The sequence below is a fragment of the Poecilia reticulata genome, linkage group LG15, assembly GCF_000633615.1.
Source record: "Poecilia reticulata strain Guanapo linkage group LG15, Guppy_female_1.0+MT, whole genome shotgun sequence".
Classification (NCBI taxonomy): Eukaryota; Metazoa; Chordata; class Actinopteri; order Cyprinodontiformes; family Poeciliidae; genus Poecilia; species Poecilia reticulata.
The window spans coordinates 24,746,933-24,774,443 of record NC_024345.1 but is presented as its reverse complement, the minus strand read 5'-3'; the positions used below and the strand labels follow the sequence as shown (position 1 = coordinate 24,774,443).

The window sequence follows — 27,511 nt, the reverse complement described above, 5'->3', positions numbered from 1 at the left end:
GAAATGCTGCATTTATACACACAGGAGGACAATTAAATATGCTAGGCGGCTTCTGGTTGCATCTTATTTAATGGTTTCAGAGAAAATATGAGCTAAATAAGGTACAAAACACACTTTTCTGCTTTCCACATCTTTATGTGGAACATTTAGAGGCCCATTTTTTGTCTATCGCATAAAAACTCAAAAAGAAAAGTTTATGATTGTAATATGACAAATACTAACCCCCCCCCCCCAAAAAAAAAAAAAAACTAGGCACAGGAATACTTTTGCAAGAAACTGTTCAATGTCACAGGGTATAGATGAACTTTTTCGGGCTCAAAGGAAAATGCATCGTTTCCAGACCTTTTTTTGTTTGTAATAATCCATATGCCTTCCACCACTAGGCCACGTTGGCTGCAGACATCTGTAAAAACACAAAACATGGTTTTATTTTCAATCTTGATTTTGACTGACTAACCAGGCTATCACAAAGGGCGGCTGGTATGACAATGCTGAGGCGGAATGGTGTCTTGGAGGTGGTGAGGGGCAGCGAACATGAGGAACAAAAAGCTGAGCGGCCGTGACTCCGCGGTGACAGCACCGCTTGGCATGTTGAGGACAGCAGGGCAGACAGGCAAGGCTGCTTGCCTTTGATCTTTATTTGCTTCGTGTCTGTTTTGCATTTGAGAGCTTTGCTGAACGTAAGGCATTGGACACACGGAAAACGGCTCAGGACCGGTCCGCGTTTTAAAGAGCCGGGGTCTTTTTTCAAAGCTGACGGGATCCAGAGCGAAGACGAAAACTCCACGGTGAGTAGAGAGGAAGGTTCCCCAGTGGCACAGATTAGCTCTGATGAAAATCGCTCGCTCTCTAATAACACGCGGCTAATCATGTCAGTGGAAAGTTGTGAGTGCATGGGAGGGTTATTGTCAGCGGTTACGTCAGTCTCCCTTTAGATGGACCTTTAACATCAAACTGAGGACAGGTGGCTGCGGAACAACACACACAGCGTACTTTTAGCTAACATGCAACACTTATGACCTCCCAAATTCACTTTGCACCTTGGTGACACCAAACAACTGTGACATGTTGCACCTTAGGGGCAGACTGACTGCATATCATCACTATGTGGGCTGATCTCACAATCTGGCATAAGGCACTGAGACTTGACGCATTTCTACTTTCAAACGGTGAATCTTTTCACAGTTCTGCTGCAAATTCCACTCAGACACCACAATGGCCACAATCCAGAGTCAGCAGCAGCTGGACAAAGTGTTGCTAGAAAGACTTCCCAGCCTGTAAAAAGGTTCCTAACGACGAGAAGAAAAGAGGAAAGGAAAAAGCACTGGAATGTTACATTGATTTTAAACAGAGAGCGAGCTGCTTCTTCACTGTTATTACATCACAAACACCTCAGCTACTTTGATATTCAGCTCTTTTCTGGCATACTCTTTGGCTCTCAGAAGTAAAGAGTCCTGTTATATGTTAAATGCTAGATTTGTTTTCCCCAAATAAAGTGTCATTTACCCTGTATGATTCAGATTGGAGAAAAAAAAAATCCAATCTGAAAATTTTGGGGGCTTTCTGACTTTATGTTTTAAAGGCAGAAAGCCCAAACATTTTTGAATGAAATTACGGTAATACTTTGCGGAAGCATGTTTTTATTACAATTTATAATACTGTCTTCTTCAAGTACAGCAGATCTTTGTTCCAGATTAATCAGATTCACCAAAACTAATAGTGAAGAAAATAAAATGTAGAGATTATATCGAAAACTGTTCATCCAGCTAGTAGGTGCGCAGTTATTCATGCCAGGTTATTACACTTTTTTTATTTACAATCCTTTTTACTGATTTGTTTTCCAGTTAAATTGTAGGCTAATTGTCAGACCATGTTTTTTCATTGTGGTGAGCTCCACATTGACTGCTGTCCAAAAAGTAAACAACTTAGTTGCATCAATTTTGAACTGATCTGCAGGACTTATCAATATTTAAAGCAGCTAATTATGTAGGGTTATTGCACCACAAAGCAGCTACTCAAACTCCTTTTTTCTTTAAAAGGCCATATTTCATCATGTTTTAAAGCCAGAAAGCCCAAAAATCTTGAATGAAAACATGAATAAATCCCACTAAATATTTCTATTGGGTTTTAAATTAAGCGAGTAACTTTAAAACACACTTTATGTACAGAAAAAACACGGCCATTTGCCCCTATTACCCGACCGTGGATTAAGTGGGAAATGATTGATTGTTAGATGGACACAGTTGGAAAAACTCATTTCATATTGGGGTGTTAAAACACAGACAAAAGTGTAGCAAGGTAGATTTTATTCAGTTTTCTCAGCACTGCAGGGTGTTGCACATATATGGTTTGCAAAGCTTATACAATTCAATATAATTTCTATGTAGAAATCAACAGGAGTTTTTTCATGTTACTAAGTAATAAAGTAAAATCAGCACATCAGCTAACCCCATTGTCCCCAATGTAGTCGGGGAAAAGGGTGACTGTTCAGACAGTCACCCTTTTCAAGTACAATTCAACAGCCCCATTTCATGGGCCTGACATAGACATTTGTTTTGGCTGGATTCTTCCAGCAGGAAAATACAGCCTCTTTGCCAGTGGGACTGCGGAAAAATAAAATGTGATTTATAAATGATAAGTAACGGTCGTCACTCAGGAAGTGCTCGGCTTCCTCCTTATAGATCAACTCTCTAACTACAGGGTAAGAGAAAGTAACTCATTCTAGACATGCAGTATTTATGTATGCACATTTTATAAAGGAAGCAAAACATTCAACGCCTGAAATGATAGAAAATAATCATTATGCTACATTTTAAATAACGCTGGAGTCTTAACATTACAGGTGGTTACATAACAAACTAATGCATTTTTTTATTGTTGTTAGAACCCCAAGGCTCTAAATTATTGCAAGCAAAAATCTTGAGTAGCAGACAGTTCAAAAGGTGCACTTTTACATATTTCATACATTGTTGTTTGAAAACAAGCAAAAAATATCTCGGATTTGAAATTTATAAAAAATGTGAAAATAGTCACATCTCTTCTGCAACACAATATAACATCCACCCTGTTTCCCTAGATTATAGCTTTTGTACAAAATGCAGGGAGGTAATAATTAGCTGGGGGGGAAAAAAGTATCAAAGAAAAGTAATGGAACATCAATATAATGATGCATCAAGTTTATTCCAGGCGACACTGGAGAGTTTGGAGGGTAAACTGGCATAGAATGCATACTGGAGGCCGGCAACGGCAAAGGGAAGTCCTATAAGTGCACTAAGTAGTAGCTATCGCTCATCGCTTCTTCCTGAACACCTGTTCAAACAATGAAAGCTTATTATCTCTGGCATCGCAAAGGTTGTGGGAAGTTGGGGGTTGCTGTTCATATGTGTGAGTGCATGTATGTGCATTGTCTGAGTACGTATAGGAGTATTGCTAAAGAAGCCCCGAAGAAGAGAGAGGGAGGAGGGAAAGCGGTTCAATCCACCATGCCCATCAGCCGACACACCCCTCCCTCAATGGCCAAAGACTGGCCAGGAACCGTTCCAGGAGGCAATCTGGATATGTGAGTCTGCAGACAACAACAAATAAAAAAACACTTTTAAAAGTCCTGGTATATTGTAAGTACAAGTAAAAAAAGAAAAACATTAAAAAAAAACAGAGTGACTCACACCAAGCTTCATTTCTAATTTGGTTGAACGTAAAGGTGCCAAACTCCAGCCCACACAAGTGACTTTAGATGCCTCCTTTCTCCAACACACCTGAACCAAATGAATGGCTCATTAGCAACCCTCTGCAGAGCTGAATGACCTGCTGATGAGGGAATTCAGTCATTTGGTTCAGGTGAGGTGGAAGGGTGAAGCCTCTAAAACACACCGCTGGTAAAGCCTACATTCCAGGGATTGTTTTTGAGCCAACTTTCTCTGGAAACTCTTCAAATGGGCGAATAATCAGTAAATCACAACACGTAAAAAGCAATGAGGCTCAAACCTGGAAACTTCAACTCAAGCACTGGGGGATATAAACATCTATTCCACTGGTTCTACTTCTCACTGTTTGCCACAGAGAAATATATTACCAGTTTGCTCCAACCATGTAAATTCATGAGCTACAAGTAGGCAGAGTGTGTGTGTCCAAATCAAGCTATGTTGCTATCTTTAGCAGTGTTATGAGTAATTTAGCAGGTCATTGTCAGTTGTAAAAAAATAAAAAATATATATATATAAATTACATTTTAATTTTCCTCAGGACAGTGAAGAGTTGTATTTAGCAACCTTATTTTACCAAGCTGGGCCAGAAAGAAACTGAGAAAATATATTACTAACAAAGACAATTATGGCAAATAACCATCTCATTTGGATAATATTTGAAATAAAAAAAAATCACACAGGAAAGAGAATCACAAGAACTCAAAACGTGCACATTACAGAGACATATACACCGATAGATTTAAAAAGCTACAACTACTTCATTTAACTGGTTAATTTAAAGAATTTTGGACTGTTTATTCATGTCAAGAGAGTACAAATTTGCATTTATTTTATTCATTGGAAGCGTTCCAGTAACTTGCCATGTGTGATTAGATCCCCTGAAGATATTCAGTCAGCATCATCATGTTTGTTTTTTTCAATTTGAACTGAAGGAAAAGTTGTAAGAAAGTCGCAAACACAGCTGTGAAGGCATGAGTGATACTTCCATCTGGGGATCACAGGTCATCGACCCCCCTCGTGTGCCATTAATGGCTGTCATCCTCCTTCCTTTCTCTTGGCAGAAAGGCTAACACTGATTCCTTTCCTCTTGGGGGAGGAGAAAATCCAACTGATGAGTCAGGCCACTGAGCTGCTCCCACATAACTCATCCAGATGCAAGAGTCGACTGGTGCTGCTTGGTGTCGGCTCAGACTATTCCTCTGGGCACCCCGGGGGCAACTGTCACTACAATGGGACGGCGACCAGGCAAGGCCAACCACACATGGCAATACTCTCAGGGGGCCATTATGCCTCGTATGCGTCTTGAGTTCATCTTCTTCCCTTCATCTTGTGAAAATGAGGTTAAAGGAAGGTCTCATTTGAACTGTTCGATAGGGGGGGTCCTCGAATGAGTCATGATCGACTTAAACTAAATGTTTTCCTTTTGATGTTTGTAGCCAGTGCGAAACAGTTTTCACACCAAATACTCCACTGAAAATCCCCACAGGGCACAGTTAACTGGCTGCTTGAGCTCATAAGGCTGACAGACAAAGACAGTTTAAACCTATAATATATTTACACCAATACATGTGAGACTTGTGTCCTGTTAAAAGCAACAGGGTCAAGTAATAACGCTAGTCTGACGGAAACACCTCACGATACAGAATCTGAAAATACGAGAAGTATTTACTTCTCGTATTTTCAGAAAATCTGAAATGGGATGTTAATTTATTAATATAGAAAGGGCAGCATTACTGAGCAGCAACAATCTGGGGTTTATAACCGAACAAGTGAGGAAAAGTGTTTTATACAAACATCCATTGAGGATAAAGGGGAGGCTTTACACTTCATAAAAGGAGATTAACATGTATGTCAAGCAAATATAAAAATGCTTCTCTAATGGCTTGTTTTGGATAGTAATACCCCAAATACTGATTTTTAGGGCTTTGTTCTTAGCTGGGAAAAAAAATGCAGGAAATGTTGAGTAAATGCTGCACATTATGCATTTATACAGGCAGCAGCGCTGCAACATGTCTGATTTTCATTTAATCTCTGAAAACAGCTTTGAGCACAAAACTGCCTAAACAGACTAAGTCTCTTGCCTTTACTCGCATTAAGGAGGGTATTTCAACACATATTAATGTCATAAAACCTGCTTGAAAAAGCTCTGTCTGATACACTGCTAGCCGTTGGAAGCCAGCCTTGAAAATGGCACCACCGTATATAAAATGAGGGGTCACCTGGTACCGCAGAGTGCAAGGTCCAATTTCTAAAAATAGATTGTTTTGATTTGTTTCAAAAAGAAATTGGGAATACAACAAATAGATGTCCATCCAGCCACAGAAAATTGAGTGATTGAGTGAGTACTCTTACTTTCCTGAGAAATCCTAGTACAGAGGAAATGTGTGGGAGTTTTGCAAAAGTTCTTGTTTGATTCCTACACATTTTTTTTTGCAGTACAAGAGCAAGCGTAGGCAATGATGTAACCTATGGATGGATAGGCAACCACTGGTCATGAAGTCTTTCACTTCATTTTCTCTAGGAAAATTAGTTACTTTAACATGATTTCACAAAAAAAAGTTGATTTCATAGGAATCAAAAGCCCAAAATGGCTTTAGGGTCAAATGACATGTCTGGAAAATAACTGTCGACAAACTTAAAAAGTTTGTATAGCATACTAGACGGTGTTCTATCATATCTGTCATAAACAACACGCTCAAGCCCTATTTTAACAAGAAAAAAGTGTAAATATGCTAGAATATGGTTTTTAGGATGGTCAGTGGTGTCAATGTTAACATTTCCTTCACAAGCCACCACTGCTATTGACCAGCAGAGAATTTCTGTTTAAGAAACTTGCAAAAATTCTGTATAAAAAAATAACTTCAAAAAAGAAGCAAAATAAAGGAGGAAAGAAAGAAGGCATGCAAACCTGTTTACAACTTGTTACTTGGTGACCAAAGTAACCACATGACAGGGCAACAGCTGTGTCAAAATATAGCATGAACAGGACAGCTCATTGTTCAAATGTTTAAGAAAAACAACATTCTTTGTTGACATAAATGTGTTTAAGAGTTACAGAAGCCACACATTAACACCACAGTGTACACGAAAGGATAAATGTAGCTCTATGACCAAGCTCTTGTTTTTTTGTTGTGGTTTTCAGATGTTTTTCCCTCTTAGAATAACTACAAAGACAATCGTATGCTATTTTAACTTTTAACTCATTGAAAGATGAATAATAAAAAAAGTTTGGGTTTTTTTTTTATACAAAACAAATAATATCCTGAAAAGCATGCATGCTTTTTTGATTTTCTCTGGCTTTACACAATTGAAGAAGAAAATCTTTATAGTGGTTAAGATGTAAAAGAGGAGAAAACAAAGCTCTGTGTGAGCTTTAGTGTTGTCATTCTTTGTCTTTATTCAACCGAGGTGATCAGAAAACAAAATTCAGTCTAAACCAATGGTTTGTAGCTTTGCAAAACATCATTTGATTGAATTCAGGTGAATATTTGAAGAAAACCAGATGCTCTTCCTCATGAAAACACTGGTTATGTCACAGTGAAAAGTGGAGAGACAAGAGAACGACTAAATGTCTAACAGATATGTGATAGAAATGGGAGAAACATAACCCGACCGTACAAGTGCCTGACAATCCATGCTAAATCGACATTCTTAGCTGAGACGTAGAGAAAATATGCACCAGTTTGGCCTTGACCAGAAAATGTTTGGTCAGAAACCAAAACTCTTTTGTCCGACCAGTAAACCCACCTTATTAAGTGCTTAAAGACTACACTGAAAACACTCTTTAGTGTGAAGTCTGTTACTAAAAGAAGATTCAAATTTTGCTTTTTAAAAATGTTGTTAGTCATGGTAAAATATCTGTTCAATCACAACTGGCTAAAAGTGGTATTTTTCAGGTCAGAAATGTCCCCTATACAGTGTTGTTCTGTCTGGTTTTCTACAAACACTAAGCTATCTAAAGAAAAACAATTCAAAAGACACCAGAAACCCAGTGACCTCTTTACTAAATACGCTGCTGTGGAAAAGCACCTTTCATGTTTTATCACATTTAATCAGAGAAAGATGAACTCTGGCTGGGCAGAAATGGTCAGCTAATAGGAATGGAAGGAATGTTTGTAGATTCACAGCCAAGGCAGTGAATGTCTGAGCTCAGAAAACTGTGCATGAAAACATGGTGTGAGAAATACATGCTTTGCAAGAGTTTTTTTTAATTTTTAGTTTAAGCTTCATTTTGATTTAAACAAGGACTTGGGACAACACTGGCATCCTTTGTTCCAAACTACTTCTGCTTCTACTCTTCTCTAACTTCGAGTTTGAACATTCCCACAGATTTACCGTCAAGGTCATGGCCATGCAGGTGGCACTTCGTGGGCCTCTATAGCAGACCACAGCAGCTGGGACTGCATTCTGAACGCTTTAAAGTTCCTATCTCCTGCTATTTGAACTTCATCTGACGGGAGAGAGAAAACAGATGCTGTTCACCATGGTACCCCCTTAATGAACGTATGTAGGCACTGAGCAGAAAACATCTCTGGTCCCAGCTGGGGATCAGCGAGGGAAATCTTGTTTTGCGCCCGATGAGGGAGCATGACGGACAGAAAAGCCAGCTGCTCTGGTGTGCAGATGGCATAACACAAGAGGCGCACCTCGAATCCCACAGTCGTCCTCCAGCAGAGGCAGTGTGAGGTTTGGTGGAGCAGCTGTGATCCTGGCTGCGCTCTAAAATATCAAAATCACCACTGGTCCCTGAAGAGGAAGTGGACACCCGGGCCCCAGGAGATTCAGAAATGGCTGACTCCTAAAGCTGCACTTTGCGCAAGTAACTTTTTACTGCTGAATGTGCATAGTTTGGAGGCTACTCAAACGCAAATCATGAATTTTTAATGAAATAAGCGTGCTTTATTTTTTTAAAGTACCTTGTTTGACATACTGTGTTGAACAGGAAGCCTGCATGCTCACACTGCAACCCTACGACAAATACATGAGGCACCATGCACATTTACAGAGATAACAATGAGTGAGTTTCAATAACCTTTAGGATACGTTCAAACCCTAAAGGCTGTGATCAGAGAAAGTCAAACCACGAGGAAGAGAAAGGCACAGCTGAGGAAGGCGAAAGCAAACACTTAAGAAATATGATCCAGACTGTGATGCAGAGATCATGCAGAAGACTGTGTCAGAAAGCCCTAATGCTCTTAGAAGCCATAAAATTTTGCTAAAATGTCTATAAGCAATAAAACTTTAAGTTTAATGGAATTGTTTTGTGGAAGCATGCATCACTTTTAAGGTACTGTTTTCTGTTAAACAGGTTGTGGAGCTATGACTCCACTATCACATACTGAGAGTGACGTTGCCTCCTACTATAAATAACTAACCACCCTTCACAGAAAGCAGGCTAAAGAGACTCGCATGGTGACTGTAGTTTCTAAAGCAAAATCTCAATAAATTAAAATCAATATCAGAAATTGGCCACAAAACTTTTATTGGTGCATCCCTACTAGTAACAAAACACTTGGGTGAGGATGAAGGTTTTCCGAAGATATTACTAAATTGCAGCATAAAGTTCACATATAATGAAGGAAAGAATAAGAGCATGTCAGGAACATTAGCAAACTCAGCTGGCACTACAGAATAATTGAGGAGTTTGTTTAGCTTTTATAAACCAAAAAATTGTAATACTGACATTAAGCTATTTTTTAAAATCTTTTTTCTAATCTGTAAAATTTTGATGTAGGACAACTGCTATTAAATATATTACTGTATATACTAATACTAATATATTTTACATTATCAGGCGATTCAAAAGCTCACCTTTGCTTTGCTGTCCTGGGCAGACATGTAGCCAACACACATGCTCTCTGTGGTGTGGCTCCACAGGAACTCCACTGTGAGCGAACAATAAAAACAAAAAACAGGGCTAAGCTTATCCAGAATAAATAACACAAGGCAGTCTTTTAGCATTCAAATTCACAAAATGTACATAATCTAAAAGCCCTACAACATATCACACAAAGACACAGAAGATTAGAAGCAAATCTGTGATAATGGACCATTTTACCGTTCTAATGTGAAGAAGGTGACATGCTGTTAAGTCCTACGTTAACAGCTATGAAGTCCACCAATCAAGTTTATTTATAGAGCACATTTCAGCAACAAGGAGGTTCAAAGTGCTTTACATAATAAAAACACAAAAAATAAACAGCCATAGAAGACACCACACAGTCAACAATGGAGAAAACCAGTAAACATTACATTTTGCCAAGTGCCAAAGTAGTGAGAAATGGTCACAACTTTGGAAACATTTCAGCCTGATTTTGACCTTAAGATCTCAGCCCAGCAGAAAGAGACGATTCTGTCTCAAAGCTGCAGGTAGAGAAACCGGATCCCCGAACACAAACAGTCAAACTGAGCAGTTCTCAGAAGGAGCCACTTGTGCAAAGATTAGCAGTTGATTCCAAAGTGGGAGGTCTGAGTTTGAATCTGAGATGAAGGGGGTGAAACCAGAGCCTGACTGCACAAGTTAAACCCCAGACCACCAGCGAGGAAAGCCACGGCATCTCCTCCCACTGTTACTCATTCAACCAATCGTTCATTTAAAAAAATATATATATATTCAGTCAGAACTTGTGTTAGAGGAACAGATCTGTGCACAGAGATGCAAATATCAATGCTTTACCCATTGCAGCTTGAATATTTGGAGATGGCTGTGCTTCCACACATCTGCAGCATCTCAAGACAATAACTCCACCCAGAACACGATCTTCACTGGCCAGAAACGGTGAGCCTAAAAACATAAAGGGCCAGAATATTTATCTGTGATCACAGGGCATCTCTTTCAATCAAAATTTAGAAAGAAATGCACAAACAAAGAAACAAAAAAAAAAAGAACACAAGACAATAGCAGATTGATCTAATGCCTAAACTGTGCAGTGGGTAATATAATTAATGTATAATAACCCAAACAGTCTCAACGGCCAGCAGCTGGTTTGATTTCCTCAAATATTAAAACGTAAATATGCGTCACCACTTTTTGTTGCTTAGTTTCATTTCTGTAGAGGATTTCAAGACCCTATACTTGTTGACCAGAAGAAGGGTCCTGACCACAACGTTGGGTATCAGTGATCTAACCAACTGAAAATAAAGAGACTTGCCAGTTTTTTTGTGTTCTATTTTCACAGAAAACCCTTTATTCTGGAAAGGTTTTAAGGTATCAGTAAGTTTCAGTGCATAAAAGACTTTATGTGGCTGCTAGTAGTAAAAGGAGTAAATAAGCTATTAACCAGACAAATCATAGGCTGACATTGATACGTTAAGCGGCTCTCATGTTCAGAAAGGACTCACTTTTATTAAATCATAACTACCACAAAATGTAAATAAGCTTTAAGCTTGAAAAGATTTCCTTGAACCATCAGTCCTAAATGTGCCCCTAGCATTGGGTTAAATCCAGGAGTATTGAACTTCAGAGGCATATTTTGTCTGCCTGACTTTTTGAAACAATTATTGAAACCTTGGTGTGGACTACACATAACCCAATCCCTTTAATCAAATGAAAGGGATTTATTGAAAACCTTTCTTCCCCGTTGAGTTATTTGCTTTTTTTTTTAGCCAAGTTAAGCAACTGGAAATGATTATTCTCTTCTGATGCAATTATCCTCTTTAGCAGTCTGCTAAATAAAAATATTTCACTGCCTTCATGTGGGCAAAATAAAAGGGATAATGACAGGTAATATGCGCAATAATAACAACAAAATTAAGAGGGAAAACAGTTATCCCACCTCGCATTAAAAAACAAATAGGAAAAAAGAAGCACCTAATTTGTTGCATGATGAAACTGCAAATCTGAATGAGTTGTGTTGATCTTTGTGTGATGCAAATAAATTTAAAAAAGCCTGGTCTGTAAAAGAAACAGAGTACAAACTCCTGCTGCACAACTTGGCAGCAGCAAGAAAAGTAAAAAAAAAACAAACAAAAAAAACAGGGCCAAATGTTTTATTTGATGAAAATATTTTGTCTGCTCTTCAGTGCTCTTTTTGTGTCCTTCAAAAACGTTTGTCTCCTTCTTATGATGTTCCCTTGGCTCTAAAGTCTCAGTTTGGGCTGGGAAACAGAATGCTGGTATGTGTTTGTCACTTCTACTTGCTAAACAATGGCTCAGTAATTTTCGGTTTTGGTTGCAGGGCACACAAACACCCAGCATTTACCTTGTGAGAGTTGTCTTCAAAATAACAGCAGCTTTAAAAAAAAAAATGAGCGAAGCTCAAAAAGGGTTATTTCAACATATAAATGCACTGGGAGAACTGTCGACTCTGATTTGATCCAAGATCTGGAGGCAACTTCACATTCTCCTTCTACAGGTGATACTCTTGCCTTTCTCCTAGACAAAGCTATTGGCTGTGACCAACTACATGTGCTTTTGTTCATGCCAACACCTATTAAATCGCGTTAGATGTGATTCTCTCCTAAAAGGAGCTCCTGCTGCCATTAACTCTTTTTCTCTTTTTTCTCTGAAATAGAAAGTACTCCTGGGTCAGTGCTTCTGTTTCTTTTTGTGTGTTCACTACATTGCAATTGTTGTGGGACCTGTCTGCATGGTTCTTTGACAGTCACAAAGAATAAACAGAAGAACGGAAGTACTTTCCATGTTAGTGAAAAGTTGATAGAGGCAGAGCCAGGGTGAACCGTCTTTCCGGACTGAATTCCTCCCTACCTTCCAAACTTTCCAAACTGTATAGAGAGAGTCAAAAAAGGCAAATTATGGCCCTAATAATTAGTGAAACAAGTTTGACATTTTTACTGTCTTAACATATAAAATCTGATATATATGGCTTCAAAGACGTTTAGTCGATTTTAGCCCATCACGTAGCCTTGATTAAGTCGCACTGCCATAAAGATTTATGGAGCTGTGTTTAAACCTGATGTGAATTCAGACAGAAACATGAAATAACTTCAAACTGACCTCAGTGTTGGAAAACAAATGCATCACAGAGCCAGACATAGATGGACTTTCAGAGGCCAGAACAAGGCTGAAACCACCACATGTATCCACTTGTGTTTTCTTTGTTTCCTCTGTTCTAACACAGACTGGTCATTCACTGCACAGCAAACACACTTAACGAGGATCTCTAAAACTGGCCACCTCAGGGAACTCAGCAAAATTACACCTTCAAATAAGCACGCAACAAAACGTGCATGTCTCCTTAAATCTTTTGTGGCCGTCGTCTGTGATGTGTGGAACATCAGTTTACTATTTAACAATAAAACGTTAAAAGTTGTCTCTTTTGATTCTTTTTTTAAACGTTTCTGGTGGTTCACTCATTCTTCATGGGGAGGAACATCTGCTTGTTTAATTCCCTTAATGCGTTTGTCAAAAACGCAACATTGTCTTGCAGAAAATGTGTGTGCGTGCGTGCCTGCGTGCGTGCGTGTGTGTGTTTGGAAAATAGTGGTCATCAAGGCACAAGCGGGTGACTCACTGATGAACTTGTTTTGCATAGCCTCCAGCAGCGCTTGGTGGGCATCTTCAGATTGCATGGCAGCGGAGCATTCCCGAGCCAGCATGGTGCGAATCAGATGCTCTCCACACCCTGACAAAACACACACAGCGAAAACCAAACGTGGTTAACACTTTGAGTTGTCATAGATTTAGGCTACAGTCTTCTTTAAAAAAAATCTATTATATGTCCTGATGAGTCTCGTTTGTCAGATTAAAATAGCTTTTGAAATTAAGCAAGTGTTGAGCATACTTTTCATTAAGTCCACATTCCCATTTTTTAAAATAGTTTTTATACTGGTCTAATCTTATTAGCGGTTAGCAAAAAATCATCACCATGAAGAGAAATAAAGGTGCTAAAACATCCGTCTTTGTCTAATTACGCCATATAATGAGTTATACTTGGTTATGGAGTTACTAAAATAAATATTTCAACAATATTCTAACATATGGTATAGGTATATGGCTTTTAGGTCAAATTTTTCTTTATTCCAAGTGGAGCAATTAGAAATCAAACAATTCTCCACATTCTTTATCTCAATATTGTAGTCTTTTTCAGACTTCTAATTATTTTTTGTATTTTTTTTTATTTGCATAAAGGATTTATTTGGCTCTAGTGGCTTTTTTATTTGATTGTGAAGCTACAGGAAAGCAGGTCGTGAGAGAGGTGGAAGACATGCAGCAAAGGTCAACGGGCTGGGACTCAAACCCGTGACGGCCACGCCGACAGAGGATTCAGGACTCTGTATCTGGATTGCGCAGTCTTCACCTGAACCGCAGGCGTGCTCTCTTGTAGTTTTCATAATTCGAAATATGAACCTCGAAATCTCTAAAATGACAACTGGTTCTTAAGTTTGAAATCTTTCACAAATAATTAAACACGATAACTCTTAGCCATTAAAGAAGGGATGAAGTATCCAAAGCTGCATTGTGATATCTTAAAACGTTTCTGAACATTGGTACTATTATTTACATTTTTTTTTTACTCCAGAAAGCTGCAGTCTTGGTGCTTGGTTTATCATTTTCATTCCAATTGAAGGTTAAGTTCAGTTCAACTAGAATTCAATGCTGTTCAGTAACTAAAACAGGTAGTGAATTGGCTCTTTTAGGATTGAGAGCAGTTTACCATTAAGTCAGCTAACCTAACTAATATTGCCAAAAGGAGCAGTCCTTCCAAATTATTCCAAAAGGTTGGCACAACAAAAAATTTCTAAAAATCAAACTGACAAATCTTGGCAAAAAAACAAAAAATAAACAAACAAAAAGAAAAAAACAACACTTTTTTTTTTACATTTTCAACCATTGTGATAAATTGTCATGTGGTGTCTGTACATTATCTAGCCATTAAAATCATCCCTGGGTAAAAATCTGAGCATTATGCAAAGTCACAGCATTTTTCTATTTGTTTTCCAGTTGGTCTAATTAGGGATGGGAGAGTCGGATTGCAACCTAAAGTCAATCTCCAGAGCATCCAAAAGATTTTTCAATGGGATCATTGTCTGGAGTCTGTGGTACACTAGTCATGCATTTAAATACTGTCTCGTCTTCCCTTAACCACTTAAAAAAAAAAAAAAGAAAGAAAAGCAAAACGAATCTTGGCATCGTCATCCTGGAATATGTCTGCCATCATCACACTGATGAAAGAAACAGGCTATTCAACAGATCCTGGCAGTCAACTCAACACAATTTTAAGACACATAAAGTTGTTGAATACAAATATTTTCTACCATAGTCATCCCAGATTATGCTATTGTCCCCCCAAAGCTTTCCAAAGTAGACATGATGAGTGAACTATTTACTTCATTTTTACAATAGTACATCACTTGAGTAAGAGAAAAACAAAACAGACCAAGCAGACTGCAAGCTGACTTATTACTGAAACTTTTAAATATTTCTTAATATATATTGTTGAATAAGTAATATTTTTGCTTTTCTCGTATGCAAAAATTTTTTTTTTCATTCAGCCAGCTGGTTTGCTGTTTGAAGCAATATGTGAGGAATGGGCATTACTTTCTACCATAGAACCAGAAAAAAAAATCCGGTCACTGTCGCACTTACTTTAATATCTAGCTGAAAAGACTTTTAATTAAAGACTTAAGATGAAAGAACAGTTGTAGGGCTAAGCAGGAAATATATAAAGCATGTAGTGAGCTGCACAATCACTACTACTAAATCTTTTTTTTTTATTTACTGTTATTTACCAATAACAAGTGAAAGTATTAAGAGAAAATTATGACATTTTTGACTCCATAGCTGAAGACACACTGAAAATCTGTGAAAAGTAAAGCATATGATTACACAGAAAAATGAACAGGAATCTGAAAGTGAAAATAAAACCCATTTGACGACAGAGCGCTTGTGAAAACTCATATAAAGGCTGAGGAATAATACAGCCTCATTGTTTCTGTAAATACGAATTAAAGCTCCCATAAACCTCCAGGTAACTACAACAGAACAAAATGCAGGTTAGTAACTATGCAGGCCAAGTGCCTGGAGGGATTTCCAGCTCTTGCTAAAGCAGAGGAGAGGGCTTCTCTCGCCATCGACTCTACAGCTTACCAAAGAGCCTCGCAGAAGAAAGGAACCAGAGATTATCAATGTGGCACGAAGAGCTGGATATAAAATTGAGACTTGCAACACAACAATAAATAAATAAATGAGCTAGTAATTGCAGATGAAATCTGCTTCTAAGCTGATGCCTCAGTGACCACAGCAAAGCCAAGACCAGATGAAGTAATAAAACTATGACCCAGATGAGCCACATATTACAAATCTGACTAAATCGGAAAAAGGGAAGAGGAGGAGTAGGAAGAGGTGGTGGTGGAGGAAGAATTGCGTGTGGCTCTTTGTGAAGTGAAAAAACGGGGTGACATGAAGGGTAAGGTTCACGCTCCTTGTGTCAAATTAAAAAATATTGTTTTTCTGTTTCTTTTGATGGAAACGACTTTCAAGTTAGGAAATGAAAAACAGGTGTTGAGCTGGAACCCACATTGTGCTTTTCAAACCCATAAGACTGGCTTTGTGTTGGTTACATCAAAGCAAAGAAGCCACAATATAGTAAGACAGGGTGAAGCGAAAATACACACAGCGAGGAGGCATATGCACTTGATCTGCTGAGATAACAGACTGACACCAGTCTGCTCGGGAAATGCAACAGGTACACGGCAATCAGCTGAAATGCATAGAAAACTACCACCTCTAACCTGCAGATAGAGAGCATCTGTCATCCCGTTTGATCACCTAGAGAGTAATAGACCAACCATATTTAAGAAAACGACCATGATCTGCCAGCAAGTTTGGAGAGATTCTTGTTTATTTCTTTAAAACAACCAAATAATTGCAGTTGATCACACCATCAAGTTAGCTCTGTGCATAATTCAGGACGCATAAGAGGTTCAAGTACACAGAGCTCAAGCTGAAGCCTGTCTGATCAACTCAGCTCATCTGCACTGAGACGCATTAGGCAACAGATCCACATCAAAAGGCTTCTAATGTTCCCCAGAAGCTATGCTGGAGACATCTACACATCTTTAAAGAATACAGCCTTAATTTAAAACCAGACTGTATTGACTTGGTTTCTAAAACTAAAAGGAAAGCAGACATTCAGCCGCTCAAAATGCAATAATCTAGTCAAAAGAGCCTGTTCTCCGGATGGTGAATTTTTCTTGACTGGAGAGGACTTGTTTAGGTAAAAAGCTGTTACCTTAAGCCAAGGAAAGGCAGGGCCTAGTTTAGAGAGATTCAGTGCAACGTTTGCCCCATTTTGTCATTTTACCACCACAAATAAGCCCTGCATTTTATTTAAATTTCGTCCGATAAACGAAACAAAATAGCACATATTTCTGAAGTGGAAGGTAAACTATGTGCAAGTAACAGTCCCCTTGAGTCAACACCTTGTAAAACCACTTTTCTCTGCAATTCCCTAAAACCTACCAGGGTCTCTCTCTACCAGCTTTGCACATGTAAAGACAGAGTTGTTCAATATCACCAAATAGTTCAAGCGTAATCAGACCGGAGAGTGTGACTGTGAACATCAGATTTTAGGTTTTTCCATCAATGATTAACAAGATTTATGTCTGGAAATTAACCAAGTCTTTCAAACACATCTGCCCCTTTCATTGTACCTCAAGCTAGAGTCGCTGTCCCGTTGAAAGGCTGAGCAGCACACTGAATGGTTTTGATTGGATCTCTTGAAGGCTGTATATGGTTTTATGCTTTGTGAAAAAGACACACAGCTTTGCTTATTAGTTTGTTTACTCTACTGAATCCAACAATGCACTGCATAGCTGGTTTGCTGCGTTTACATCTACACAAATCAACCGATCCAAGGGGAGAAAGTGCTACACCTTCACCGTGCTGAGTACAAGTTTCAGATTGGTACCATTAATGATACCTACTTAATATATTTTGCACACATATGCAAATAGCCACATGTGAGAAATAGATAAAGACCTATATGTGGGTCATTTTAAATGCCTGGAAAAATGAAATGACATCTTTTTTCACAAATAAATAGAGTCCCAATAAAAAGATCCCACATCAAGGTTAAGTCAAATATGATCATTTAAATGTGGACAACTATTCATAGTGAGTTTCTCATTATTGTGTTCGATTCGCACCAGTTCTCCTAGTATATCTACAGCAGGTGTCCCATGTCAAATCCACACAGCTATGCAATGCACCTGGCATGCAGCTGGCTAACCATGGGTGGAGTATGTTGACTCAATCAGCTCAGGAAGTGACTGATGTGAATCTCTCAACAGGAAAATTTAGAGGTCATCGGAAAGCACTGTCAAACTTTTTTAGCCTCGAGTCAGTCTATTAATTCACATAATAGCCAAAACAAAAAAGATGGGCTAGTGGTAAACAACAGTGCCACTGCACTGTTGCATGTTTTAGCACAAACTCCTAAGGAATTGCAAAAAAAAAAAAAATTGTATGGAACAAGAGGTTATACCTGAGGTACTCACTGCTGTAGAGTAAGAGTTCATGTTACAGGCGTTTTCAGCCCAGCAGCCACATCCATAATGAGAAGCCTGGAATAAAAACAGGGAGAAATAAGACTGGAAATTAAGAAAGGGTTTGCTGAATTAGCTTTAATGGAAAACTATTACAAAGTCTTAAATGTTACCTCCGGCATAAAAACAAGAAAGGAAAGCTGCAGTAATTATTTCAACCTAATTAGCGGACCCAAGACTCAGGGCTGAATATGAGCGTAAAGTTTGCTAATTAGTTTGAGGCAAACAACTCTACTAACTTTATCCATTCAAGTTTCATGTTGTAGCCATTTTTCAGTTGTCCTACATTAAAGAAAAGCAAAAGCCAGGTCTACTTGTAACTGGCTCAAAGTAAAACATTTACTGTACACACGTTTGCAATCATGTTAAGCAAAGACATTTAGTATGCTGGTAAGTTAATTTGTAGTAGGAACTCTCATTAATTTAGGCAATATCCATTAGGAACCAGAAGTTTATTTGGGTTATTACATCAGGCTGAGGCAGCGCCAGACTAACATAGCAAAGGGAGAAAAAAAAGGTGAACAGAAAGCTGTAAGACTTCAGCAGGAACAGCTGTTTGCTGAAATATCCAAGCTGCTATGTTTCGGCTTTCCAAAGGCGCATTGATCAGTACAATTTTGGTGACTGTTGAACATCAAAAATATACTAAATGTCTGCCAGGAGGAAATCTTGTTTGAGAATTAGAGATACAACAACAAGCAATTGGTTGATCCTTGTATTCTTTTATGACATTACCTCCCAGTCAGAAGCTAAACATAATATTTTATGAGATTATAGAAATCTAGATTGATAGCTGTTACCCATGGATCTTGAAGGAAAATGAGAATAGGTTAAAATCTGTATTGGTAGATCAGAGTTTTATGAAATTGGAGAAAGAAAATGGGTCACAAAGGTCTGATCATTGCATCTCTGCTAGCCAAAAAAAACACTAAAGGGACCATAATAGTTTCCCAGTGAACCCAGCATAAACAAAAAACAGACCTTTTGGGATGTTTTCTTCTGAAAACATAAATGAAAGGCAGTTATCTGGCGACAGTCGACATCAAAGGCAGCATGTTAGAGAAGGCCATCATATCGAGTTGAATGGTCATACTGGAGGAAATGTTCTGCTTTGCTGCCCCAGAGGCCATGGATGTCATATTCAACTATGAATTATCCATTATACTAAAAGCAGCAATGAATCCAAATGTTTCAGTTCAAACAGAAGATACTGGTTATGATCATCACCAAAAGATTACAAAAACTTGGGTATGGAGAGTCATGAAAGTCTAGATCTGTAAGAAAAGCCAACATCAAACTATGAAACAAAATATTAGATCTGTTTACTTACATATATTTTGAAATGGACAAGTGTATTTTATTTATATAATAACTTTGAACTCTCTTCGTACCCCTTCCACTTCTCCATTTTTTTTTACATTACAACCACAAGCTTTCATGTAATTTTTTTGTGGCTGACCAACACAAATGACTGTTTATTAATTTAGAAGAATGACAGCAATAAATGGATTTAAAAATATTTTCAAAAAACGTGTCATGCATTTGCACAGAAATGTGGTTATTGAACCTGTCAGGGGATGCAAATACTTGAGACTGGGATAAGGATTCTCCTTCCAGCAAGACATGCAACTCTCAACCTACAGCCAGAGCACTGCATTTTTCTGAGTGGTGTGCTTACTTTTGATAACAGAAACAAGTGTATATATATTAAAAAACCAGCCACTATGAGAATAAATGTATCACGATAGCAGATGGAGATCCTACCTGGCCAACCCTTCCAGGATGTTTCATAGCTAGGCCTCCACTGGACACAGCTGCAGCCACATTCCCCTCCGAGTCCACCACAACAGCTCCGACTGTGTCGAGGCATCCTGAGCCGTTTTCCTACATCACACCGGGAAAGAAAAACTATTTGCATGGATGGAATAACATGAATAATTCCCTAAAAATTTGGGCAACAAAAAATTCAAAACGAATCATTCAGAATCCACAAAAGACAAACCTTTGAATATTTACGAAATAGGCAAGGGCAGCATGAATTCCTGAATCCCCTCCCCTTTTGTCTTTAATAAAAATGCTCTGCTGTAATTTAAATTGGCTCTTTCTTTCTTTCTTTCCTTGATTACGGTTTGTGTCGGAAGTGATTTGTTTGTGATCAGTCCACGGTGGACGATGAATGAAATTCTGGATGTGAAACGTTCAAATCGGCAACGTAACACGTGATCACAATTCCACGTTCACCAGAACCTAAATACCCTGATTAAACCTTGGAATAAAAAGGAAAGAAACAAGAAAAGAAAACAGTGTGAGGCTTTTTCTCTTCCATCATCTGCTCTCTTGAATCAGTCATCTCTCTGGGGTTGTAAGACCAAAACGAGGCCAGAGCCAGCAATTTTAAAATTAAAAACCTTTGTGCAATACAGCATCCGTGCCTTTCAGTTTCACTGTAAATGATGGCTCCAAAATATGGGAAAATAAAAATTATGTCAATATGTTTTAGACTCCTCGGACATTTTAACTATACATCATCAGTACACAGGTGTTTCTTGTGCCATGAATTAAAATGAGGAAAAGAGGAAAGATTTTATTGCTTGGCAACGAGTCAGGAAGGCATAAAAAGAACATTGTGCACAAAATTAAAAACAGGCAGCCCAGGCCATGTTTCTAATAAGTTGTTACATTAAACCTGGTAATTTCCTTTTAAATGTCAACTACAAATTTAAAACCAAGAATAATTTCTTAACTGCATCAAATAGTCACATATTAATCTTCCAATAGGTCACGCATTTGGAAAAGAAAAACAAACACTTCCTTTGGAATAACAGCCGTCTGACAGAAAGATTCATCATTGAATCATTGGTCTCTTGAATAAACAAGCAGCCCATAAAATCTATTTGTTTTCTTTTGCATTGAACATTTTGTGAGTGAACTATGATGTGGGTTTACTAAACCAAAATACGATTAAAAAGTAATTCCGATGAAGTTTGCATGCTACATGTTTATTTACGTTGCACAAGATTCGCATGTGAACCAAGATAAACGTTCCCACCCTTTTCTATCACCGCTTCTAGTGGCAGGGAGTTCATATGAGAATGAATGTTTTAAATGATTCAACAAATACTGACAGGCTACCAAACTTTACACCAGGTAGTGTAACATCCATAAAACAGAACTAAGTAACGTAAAACAAAACAACAAGAACTGGAATAAAAGGAAAGAATAGAGGCAGATATTATTTTCTGTCGTTTAAATCCTGTTAATTCCACAACAGTAAAATTTGTGGTGTGCGAGAATTTATTGAAATGAAACCATTTTATAACTGTTCGATAAAGAGAATATCAGGGTACAGTGTTGCCTTTCTGCTCAGCTGTGTCTTCAGCTACAACAGACTAGTACAGTGCTCGTTTCACATTGATCACTCGCTCCATTTTTTCCTAATTTCTCTTCAAATTACCGGTCACTAAAGTCAAATTATACACATTTGATTCTTTTTAACGCAGCCATTTGAAATCTGTGGGTTTTTAACATGAAAGCTGTTTCCTTCTGTACTCATTCTTGAAAGACCTGACAACATGTAAGTAAATTGCTAGATTTACACAACTTACAGTTGTGATGCTAAATGCAGCTTAAAGTCAAATGTAGTCATACTCCTGGCAGATTGGGATTTAAATTATTTTCATTCAACAAATAAGTTCATTTCTGGAGAGGAAATGAGACTTTAGTAGACAGTTTTAGAACTTGCTAGACTTTCATAGACATCCTCAAGCTTCTTCACCGCAAATAAACATTTCTCCTTGAGTTTCTTGATGACTGGATAAATGGTTGAGTTGTGTGGACACTCACTTCTAGTCAAATGTTCCCTTTTGTCTTTGATAAGAAAAAAAAACTCACGTTTTCACTTGATTGTCGTCTTTTCTTTGCCTGGTTTTGTCCTGTGTCCATTTTCTCTGCTAGCTCCATCTTCCGCTTGTTCCTCTTGTATGCAGATAAACTGAACTCTGGATGTGACAAAATAATGTGGCCTCAATTGCATCCATATAAAGTAGATCAAGTCTTCCGATTTATTTCAAGGTGTGTTGGTTTATTCACCGTCAAATACAAATTCTCACATTTTTTTTAATGTTTATAAATAATTCAACAATACTCACTTGTTGCCATTTTCTCTGAAGGGCATGGAGGTATTCCATGTCCCACTGCCCAGTCATGTGCTCCTCGCCCCACCAAAAAGCTGCAGAAAGACAGCAGAATTAACTAGAGGGAAACGCTAACATTCCGATCTTTGATCATGAGGCTTGATAGTCACCAGGGTGGTATTCTGCCTGCTGAGAGCTTCCCTTTCTGTGCTTCAGTCAAGAGGCAGCTTGCAACTAAGACAGGGTTTTTTATACCTGAGGAGAAGAAAAACGCAAATGAAGTCATTCATTTAAGCAGAGCATTACAGTGTAATGAATTCATTGAGCTACATGCCTTACAAAAACATTTAAACCCCCTTCAGCCTCCCCAGAGTTTGTTACAATACAAGCATAAACTTTAAAGTACTTTTTATGACAAAGTAACACAAAACAGTGACGGACGATGATGGTTGCACATCTCCCTGAACAAACCCCTCAGTGATACATGGTGATGATGGCAGCGTCATGCTGTGGAGATGCTTTTATTGAACAGGAATTAGAGAGTAGACCTAGTCAGAGTTGATGGGAAGAATGATGGAGTTAAATACAAGAGCAGTCATACAGAAAACCTGTTACTTCAGAATCAGGTGAAAACCCTTTTTCTACAAGGGCAACAACCCTAAACATGCAGCCGAGGCTACAATTGAATAGTTTAGAACCGAATATATGCATGTTTTTAGTCAAAATCTAAAGGTAAATTCAATAGGGAATATCTTTCAGATTCTCTTTACCCATTCAGATTAAATTATTTTTGGAAGAATTGAAACTTGACCATAAAATCATTGCAAAAATGCAATAATGTTTGTGAATGGAAAATAATAAAAAAAGGGAAGATGTCTAGAGATGTGAATAATCATGCAAGGAAGTAAAAGTCAGTAAGAGAAAATGCATAAAAATGATGCAGTAAAGATGCTGCAAGTGTACAACAGAGTTTAAATCTAAGGGAAATCAAGATGTGGAAATACAGATTTATGAACTGCAAAATAATAATGTTCTAGTTGTTTTCAAGATGTACAAATTACTGTATAAATGCTGTTGTATGAACGGCTGCAGTTGTTGTGAGAGAATGAAGAGGATATCAAAACACATATAGTTAGGTTAAGAGTAGAAACTAACCACTGATGGCTCCGACTGCGCCAAAATGAAGCGACTTCCCGTCCATGATGCTTGCGTCACATTCAATTTCCCCCGACAGATTAAGGTTGGAGCCCATGCCAGCATTTGTAAAAGGAGAGTCCTGACAGCAATTAAGCCGCAATTAAGTAAACAAAAAACAATATCTAGATCAGGAAAATCATTTAAAGAAAGGAATGTCGCTAACTATTTAAGATAATACCCCAACAGAGTTTACTCATTTGTAATCTGCTTCTAAAAATGAAAATGTCAAAATATCCTTTTTGTCAGCTAGATGCAAGATAATATCTTTTGTTTCTAGCGTTTACTGTGATAAAAGCAATGATTAAAAAAAAAAGGATGTACAATTTCCTTGCAGTCGTTTTAAATAACTATATGTCACTTACTGCATGTCAAAGTCATACAAACCAGCTCGTTTACATTATGAAATGATTTTTATTCAACCAACCTCTAGTTCAACCAGGGCAGCAGTCGCAGCTTCCACTGCAAGTGCACCTGCTCTCAATTGGTCTACAGCCTGGAAAAAAATAATGACTGAATTAAAACAATGAACAAATCACACTGACTGGGTGCAATGCGTTCTATTATTCTAGGTTAAACACAATGCATCTAATGCAGAGAAACATAAACATACCCTGTGTCTAAAACACTTCATTCTGAAGCAGCACACAAATGTTAAACAGTGCTAAAGAAAATGGTCATTAACACAAAGAAAGCTTTTTAGGAATAAAACTACTTTATAAACTACTTACTTACAGTTGCGAAAATACATCGTCTACGTCACAAAATAAAACTGTGAAACTTGGCTCCTTGTCTGTATTGTGAATAGATGGTATGTAAATCAGTCTAAACAGAAGTGGATTCTTGAAAACTATCTTGAAATGACAGAGAATGATGACCCTCTTGTGAGAACACCACAACCCTTCCCCAGCAAACGCATGAAAGTGTCTCAGCAGAATAGCCAACACAAATGTTGGAATTGTGCTGAAAATATGTTGCATTTGTGGTTGACTTTGAAGAAATATATTTAGCAACATCAGACAAATAAAGAAGGATTTATTGCTTAATTGTACACTGACAATTGATTTCTTAATTCACAAAGGCTGCCTTTAGACTTGTAAAGCTCTTTACAACCTGGAACGTAGCTTGATAATTGCAAATTTGGAAAAAACATTCTTCTGTTTGAAAATAATAGCTGTGCTGCTACAGTTTTAATATCAACTGAAGATGGTTGTAATAAGCAACAGATATAGTATTCTACACATTGTATTCGTTAACGTTGCCTTTCAATAAGAATTCTACTATATTCTCTGCCATTTCACCAAACTCCTTAGGACAGTTTGGTAAAATTGTCCTAATTTGTAAAATTGGGACCATATGCTCTGTCATTTTACCAAACTCCTTAGGACAGAGCAAACATCCTGCAGATCATGCCACAATAGCATGATGCTACAGCATTTGAAGTCCTGCTTCAAATTCTTGAACAGGTCTCAGTAGTACACAGGCTTTGCTACATAGATGCCACCACCTCTATACAGCACCAAGAATCTAATACACTGCCAGCTGTTCTGCACCATAGTAAACTAGTCCGAGCACATAACAGACCTCTTCCAGACTTTGCAAAGGCTATCGGATCTCCTGACAGATTCTTTTTGTTGCAAGTCAGTCTTTATCCAGTGTAGGAACATAAGACTTACAAAGTAAACTTACCCGCTGGCAGGCTCTTTTACACACATGCTTATATTCCTTTGCCTTAGATTCGGAGTGGTAACCTGCTCCTGAAAGCAAGCAATAAAAAATTAATCAACTACCTGTGATATACTTGGGATGTTGTGTTAAATAAAAGAAAAGTCTGAATTTATCAATTTGCAAATATTCTAAACCCAATGCTATTTTTTGATAAAAAAAAACTATTATTTGGTTTTATTTCTTTGTATATTTAAATTGAGTTCATCTAATAGGAGAGAAAATAACAAGATTAGAAACATTGTGAAGTGCATCATATATATGTGGCCAACTCCTAACAACTTTAAAATATGAGAAAAAATATGAAGAAATGAATGGTGTGTCAGGATTCTTGCAGAATTTTATGTTTATTTGGAGGGTGGTTGCCTGGTAAATAAAGGCTTCACAAGGAAATGATTTCTGTGACATAATTCATTAAGCAAGAGGTTTTATAAGTAAACGACTACAAGAAGGTTTAACTAACTGTAGGAGTCTAAACCAGTAGATATTCTGTAATATATAAATAGCCTTTTTTTCCCCCTTGTCTCATTTTAACTTTATGAATTTTTTTTCCCTTCATCTAACTGGTTGTGTGAATGTGTGATGGCTGAAACTACTTGTTGCAAATGAAATGCCTTTTGGGAACTTAATAAAGTAAAGTGGAGGTGTGGTTTAAATACACATATTTTAGTGTTTTCCAGACTCACCTGCATGCACAAGGACAAATCCACCAGCACATTTTGCCTTTTGACTCCTGCATGCTTCCTGATTGTACCAGGAGTTGGTCAACACAGAAGAAGGCTGCTGTTCTTCAGTACAATTAATTAAACTTTCCATACCCTCAGCATAACTTCACAAGCTTATCGTTGCCTGTCAAGCAGCCTTAACAGAATCATTTTCATAGCATACCTGCGAGAGGACCAGAAATGTACACATTAAAATCGAAATTTAAAAGTGGAATTATTTGACTGGTTAAATAAACAATAAGAACTTCTTACAAAGCAATGTATACAGCACTGTATCAGAGAAGCCACAAGCAACAGGCAGGTATTTATAATTATACTTAGAATAAACCATTGTAATAAACAATCAGTGGTCTTTTAACAACCAAAAGCAGTTTTAAATCTGGATTTGATGAGTCACGTGCAATTTATTGTCATGATTTGTATGGATAAAACCTGAAAAACATTATTTTTTTACGCATAAATGTGTTATTCGTAAGTTTTTGAGCAACGAACAATATTTTCCAGACATACACAATGTGCCTCGTCGTACTGTCATTCATTTTTGTGTGTTATGTGTCTCTTTTACGGATAAAAATACACAATGAACAAATAAGTTATTAAAACTTTACAGTTATTTTCTTTAGCGTGTTAACCAAAAGCTTGCTAACACAACAAGAAATTGTTCCGACTTACAGTTCTCCCTCCTCTCATATCAGCGACAGAACTGGCTCCTAACCTTCAAATTACCGGACAAGGGTATAAAACACCTGAACAGTACCTGTCCTCATACTTTTAATCATAATAAACTTTGTTTTTACTCTTTCGTGCCCCAGAACAGCTCATGGCTAGTTAGCTGAAGCATATGGAAGTACTTCCGGGTTCAGACACTCGTTGCTAAGGAAGTGCAGTCTCCAAACATTGGCTCACGTGGACGAAAGGGCGCAAAACACCCATAATTCATGGAAACGGATGAATGTTAGACCATAAATATGTACGTGCGAAACTGTACGCGATACAAAAAAAGAAAGAAAATCACACATTCGGCATATTACAAAGCGATATCAACATAATGAAACATAAATATTCACGCTTGTTTCAGACAAAATCAGTCTATTTATTAAAAAAAGAAAACACGCTGGCAAGCATGTACATCAATCTTCAAAACTATCATAAAACACAATATTTCCAACGTTGGTAGAAGTTTGACATATGTAATAATGTCTTAATAATAATAATGTCTTACATAAATAATAATAATGTCTTATATAACTAACATAATATGTAAGTTATGCTTACATCATAACATTAAAAAAGAAGCCATACTCATAGTTTGCATGAATACTGAAACGTTGAAATATTTAATGTTAACAGATGAAACTGTGTTAGAACTTTCATGAATAACAAATACCTACTGTCGTTTAATATACCTAATTTTTTGAGAGTTAATGGATTTAAGTGTCTTCATTTGTTTGTTGTTAAACTTTCCTTTTAATCATGTAAATCACTTTGAATTGCCATCTTACTAAAAATGTGCTATACAAGT

At 37.6% G+C, this 27,511-nt stretch overlaps 1 protein-coding gene across 2 annotated transcripts; it reads right to left on the bottom strand.

Annotated features, from left to right (window-relative positions):
* Positions 1 to 364: 364 nt before the first annotated feature.
* On the bottom strand, positions 365 to 26,848 carry tasp1 (taspase, threonine aspartase, 1). 2 transcript variants are annotated; one of them, XM_017309124.1, is made up of 14 exons: positions 26,662 to 26,848; positions 25,951 to 26,152; positions 25,229 to 25,296; positions 23,967 to 24,035; positions 23,501 to 23,621; positions 22,516 to 22,600; positions 22,361 to 22,440; positions 22,104 to 22,210; positions 19,977 to 20,096; positions 18,152 to 18,230; positions 13,178 to 13,288; positions 10,381 to 10,488; positions 9,516 to 9,589; positions 365 to 403 (listed from the first exon to the last, which is right to left on the bottom strand). In XM_017309124.1, exons 2-14 carry the CDS (start codon positions 26,078 to 26,080, stop codon positions 380 to 382), a joined length of 1,176 nt encoding a protein of 391 aa, XP_017164613.1. In that variant the 5' UTR covers positions 26,081 to 26,152; positions 26,662 to 26,848; the 3' UTR covers positions 365 to 379. The 2 variants fall into 2 exon arrangements, with proteins under 2 accessions (XP_017164613.1, XP_008428424.1); XM_008430202.2 differs by lacking the exon at positions 365 to 403 and adding an exon at positions 2,290 to 3,565.
* Positions 26,849 to 27,511: the final 663 nt, after the last annotated feature.

What these genes read in the sequence shown, in the direction of transcription:
- tasp1 (XM_008430202.2), bottom strand. Translation starts at nt 26,080, where the DNA reads ATGGAAAGTTTAATTAATTGTACTGAAGAACAGCAGCCTTCTTCTGTG. An exon ending in GTAAAAGAGCCTGCCAGCGG is followed by an intron (nt 24,036 to 25,228) that starts GTAAGTTTACTT and finishes ATTTTTTTCCAG; the next exon opens with GCTGTAGACCAATTGAGAGC. An exon ending in TATGCAAAACAAGTTCATCA is followed by an intron (nt 10,489 to 13,177) that starts GTGAGTCACCCG and finishes TTATGTTTTTAG; the next exon opens with GCTCACCGTTTCTGGCCAGT.